The following is a 3404-nucleotide window of genomic DNA, read 5'->3' as shown; positions in this document are numbered from 1 at the left end:
AAACGCAAAACGTCGAAATGTGGACGTGATCCAAACCCTCACTTAGTACCAAATTGGTTGGCTTATAATAGTAGAAGCAGTGCCTTGAATCTTATCTCCTAAACTGTGTCATCTGTGAGCTGAGGTTAAGGAATTTGAAAATTTTCTTTAATTATAATGAGTAATCAAAATTATGCGGACAGCTAACCCTGATGTTGATGATTTTATAGATTCTGAATGAGTGATTATTAGAGTCACATGTTAGAATGAGCTTTGTTTAATACAAGTTCCATTTTGCCACATCCTCCATGCTAGACCAAGTAATTTGCCATGGCCCATAGGTCACTTCTACATGGCATCTTTGCATGCCTAATCTCTACCATGATTTCATCTTAACAATGAGCAATTTCTAGAAAAGAAATATTCCTAATAGCTTTACAGCACTCTTAATATTCTTTTGGAATTTGTCCACTGCTTTTTCCAAAAGGCTCCTTTCCCACTATAAGAGGAGAAAAACTTCAACACTCTCTCCACCAATTCTCAAAATTATAATTCTCTAATCTTCAATGGCAAGTCGCAAACAGCTTGAAGTTCATTCAGGAGATCAAACTCCACAGAAATGGTGTATCTCATTAGGAGAAGAAGTCTTCAAAAGATTCATCTCTCAGGGCAGTCCAACAGTGCATAAGGTCTTCAATGAAGGTTCACTTTTCAGTCCACTCTTGTTTGGAAAATTCTTTGATCCTTCAGATGCTTTCCCTCTATGGGAGTTTGAGTCAGATATCTTGTTATCTAATCTCCGGAGCTCCGGCCAAAGCACTGTTGATTGGTCTCAGACAGATCAAGATTATGTACTAAAAGCAGAACTACCAGGTAAGAGTCCTTTGTACTGTTCAATATCATATGGCTCTGTCATTTAATTTCTAAACTAAAGTTGATTTTAATGTTCATGAACCAAGGGGACAGCTACTATATATGAAGTTATCAGACTGCAAGATATAAACCTAAGGAGTAGAGGCAATATTCCTTAACTCAAAGGTAAATCTTCTGGAACAAAGGGGACCCTGGTGTCTAAATTTTTTTATAATAATATCGGGTTCCAATTTAAGGAATGAGAAGCGAATAGGTTTATTCATGATCCATCCATATGAGTTGGGGGATAAGGCCAAAACTCCATAGGTTTAGTCTAGAAAAGGCTGTACTTTTAACTAGGGTGGTGAAATGAATTGCAATGACACTAGTGTTCATTATATGATAAAACAGGAGTTGGGAATAATGTTCAAGTCTGTGTTGAAAAGGGGAAGGTTGTTGAAATTAGTGGGCAATGGAAACAGCAAAGGGAGTCCAAGACAAAGGACTGGAGAAGTGGCCACTGGTGGGAATATGGGTATGTTCGGAGGCTTGAGCTGCCAGAAGATGCAGATTGGAGGAGGATAGAGGCATCTGTGAGTAATGACATACTCATAGAAGTTAGAATTCCCAAGAACCTTATGGTTGGTGATGCTTCTCAAGGAAATGATGCGGCTAGGAAAGATTCTGAAGTTGGTGGAAGTTAAGATGTGTTAAGCAGACTGCTTAGGACTGTTTAATTTGGACTATCTTCCTTCAGTCAAGTTACATGACATAAACTGTATGAGTATATATGTTTATAGATTGTACCAAAACATTTTATATTTCTGGTACAATCACTTCTTCTAAACCCAATACGCGTGGAATTTTTGTGTGCTGGTACAACCTTTTAAAATACAATAGGTCTAGAAAAACAACATTTATCGCAACTACTAACATGACTTATTGTAATTAGTGCATAATAAAGATAATGTCAGTAGTAGATATAGGTGAAAGTAATGTTACTATAATCACAACAGATCATATCAACTATTATGAAAAATGTTGTATTCCTAACATTACTCTTTAAAATAAGGATGTGCATAATGAAGAATTTAAAACGCATGAAACAACTTAAAATGGATCAAGATGTATTGATGTTTTTTGTTGAACACACAGCATATTTATAAATTGTCAATCATGCATTTTCTGTAACCATATGGAAGTTGTAGTAGTAATTAACTAAGTACTTCAAGAAACAACAGTAATAATCACAAGAATAAGCAACAATATTAGTTACTTAGAACTTGGAAATCGTACTTCATAACATTATCCACTCAAGGCAACATGCATCTTGATGATAGAAAAGCAACAATGGGATTCTGGCATGAAACCCAAGGCAAGTACAATTATCAGAGAAGTAGTCCAACCATCTACTGATTGACATGATTTAGATGAGTTTTTTTTTTTGTTGATTTAGATGAGTTAATCATGTTTGTCCTGTCCCCTTTCACAAAATGGATATTGATAATGATAATAATGTCTTCCCATAATTTTGCTTACTAATACCTAAAAAATAAAACTAAATAAAGAGAAAGCGTGAAGTTTGCTTACAGTCAATGGAGGCCCAAGTACAAAATTTTTCCTTCAGTGTGAGAAATATATTGGATGGAAACGCAGTACATGTGAATGCAAAACATCCGCATAAACTTTGGAGTACTTTAATGTCAACTCTTTAAGGATAACGGATATGCAATAAGGCTAGCTATTGTTCAAGCTAGATGTCATGTAACCCTTAAATTCTTAGGAAAAATTATTGTTCCACACTCACGATACCTACAAGCAATGTCCATATTTTCATATAAAGTGTCTATATTTCTCAAGAATGTCCAGAATTATGACATCACGTGTCCAAATAGTGTCTACTTAACACATCATAATATTTTCATTATAAATTAGGGGCCAACTAGAATCAAGGAAATAAAACTTTATCTATTAGGGGCTAAATCCCTCTATTGGATACAAAAAATCTCACGAAGAAGAGACCACAGCAAGACCAAGCCATTCACGCCTATCAAATGGGCTAAATCCCTTCCTTGACAAGTCACAGCTATCTCCACAGCATCAAGCACGATTTGTCCTTCATGTACAAGTCATAGCCTGTTCCTTAGTTGTTCAACTTCAAACCTATCAAAACTGACATGTGATGATTAGTTGATTACCCTTTGAATGTTTTACTCCTTGCACAAACATGTGAAATAGTGACTCAAGAGCATAATAAGTAATTATAAAAGGCCCACAAGTAGCCCATCATGTCTACTTCACATTTGCAGTGGATTGATTGAATCATTCAAACACAAAGGGAGAAAATATTGGAAAGAATAAGGTACCTAATCAAGTATTGGCCCAATCTCAGGTTCAGTGTTCACGAGTTTGGTTCTATTCTGTAGTTCTTTAACCGGGGGTATATTAGCCATGATATTTTATATTACTAATTATAATTATGTAAGTCTAAAATCAAAAAGGGGATGTAGCTCAGATGGTAGAGCGCTCGCTTAGCATGCGAGAGGTACGGGGATCGATACCCCGCATCTCCA

At 35.9% G+C, this 3404-nt stretch overlaps 1 protein-coding gene and 1 non-coding gene across 3 annotated transcripts; both read left to right on the top strand.

Annotated features, from left to right (window-relative positions):
• The first annotated feature begins 376 nt into the window (after nucleotides 1-376).
• LOC126694749 (21.7 kDa class VI heat shock protein) lies at nucleotides 377-1683 on the top strand. Of its 2 annotated transcripts, XR_007645870.1 has the most exons (3): nucleotides 708-852; nucleotides 939-1017; nucleotides 1243-1319. XR_007645870.1 is itself a non-coding variant. In XM_050391246.1 (2 exons), the coding sequence occupies exons 1-2, from the start codon at nucleotides 546-548 to the stop codon at nucleotides 1533-1535; spliced, it is 600 nt and encodes a 199-aa protein (XP_050247203.1). In that variant the 5' UTR covers nucleotides 377-545; the 3' UTR covers nucleotides 1536-1683. The 2 variants fall into 2 exon arrangements, 1 of the variants encoding a protein (XP_050247203.1); XM_050391246.1 differs by lacking the exon at nucleotides 939-1017 and having other exon boundaries at nucleotides 377-852; nucleotides 1243-1683.
• Nucleotides 1684-3331: 1648 nt separating this feature from the next.
• Nucleotides 3332-3404, top strand: TRNAA-AGC (transfer RNA alanine (anticodon AGC)). Its single transcript has one exon. It is a non-coding gene; the product is annotated as a tRNA-Ala (tRNA).

The sequence above is a fragment of the Quercus robur genome, chromosome 8 (assembly GCF_932294415.1).
Source record: "Quercus robur chromosome 8, dhQueRobu3.1, whole genome shotgun sequence".
Classification (NCBI taxonomy): domain Eukaryota; kingdom Viridiplantae; phylum Streptophyta; class Magnoliopsida; order Fagales; family Fagaceae; genus Quercus; species Quercus robur.
The sequence above is the reverse complement of the archived record's forward strand: the minus strand, read 5'-3'. Positions and strand labels throughout refer to the sequence as shown.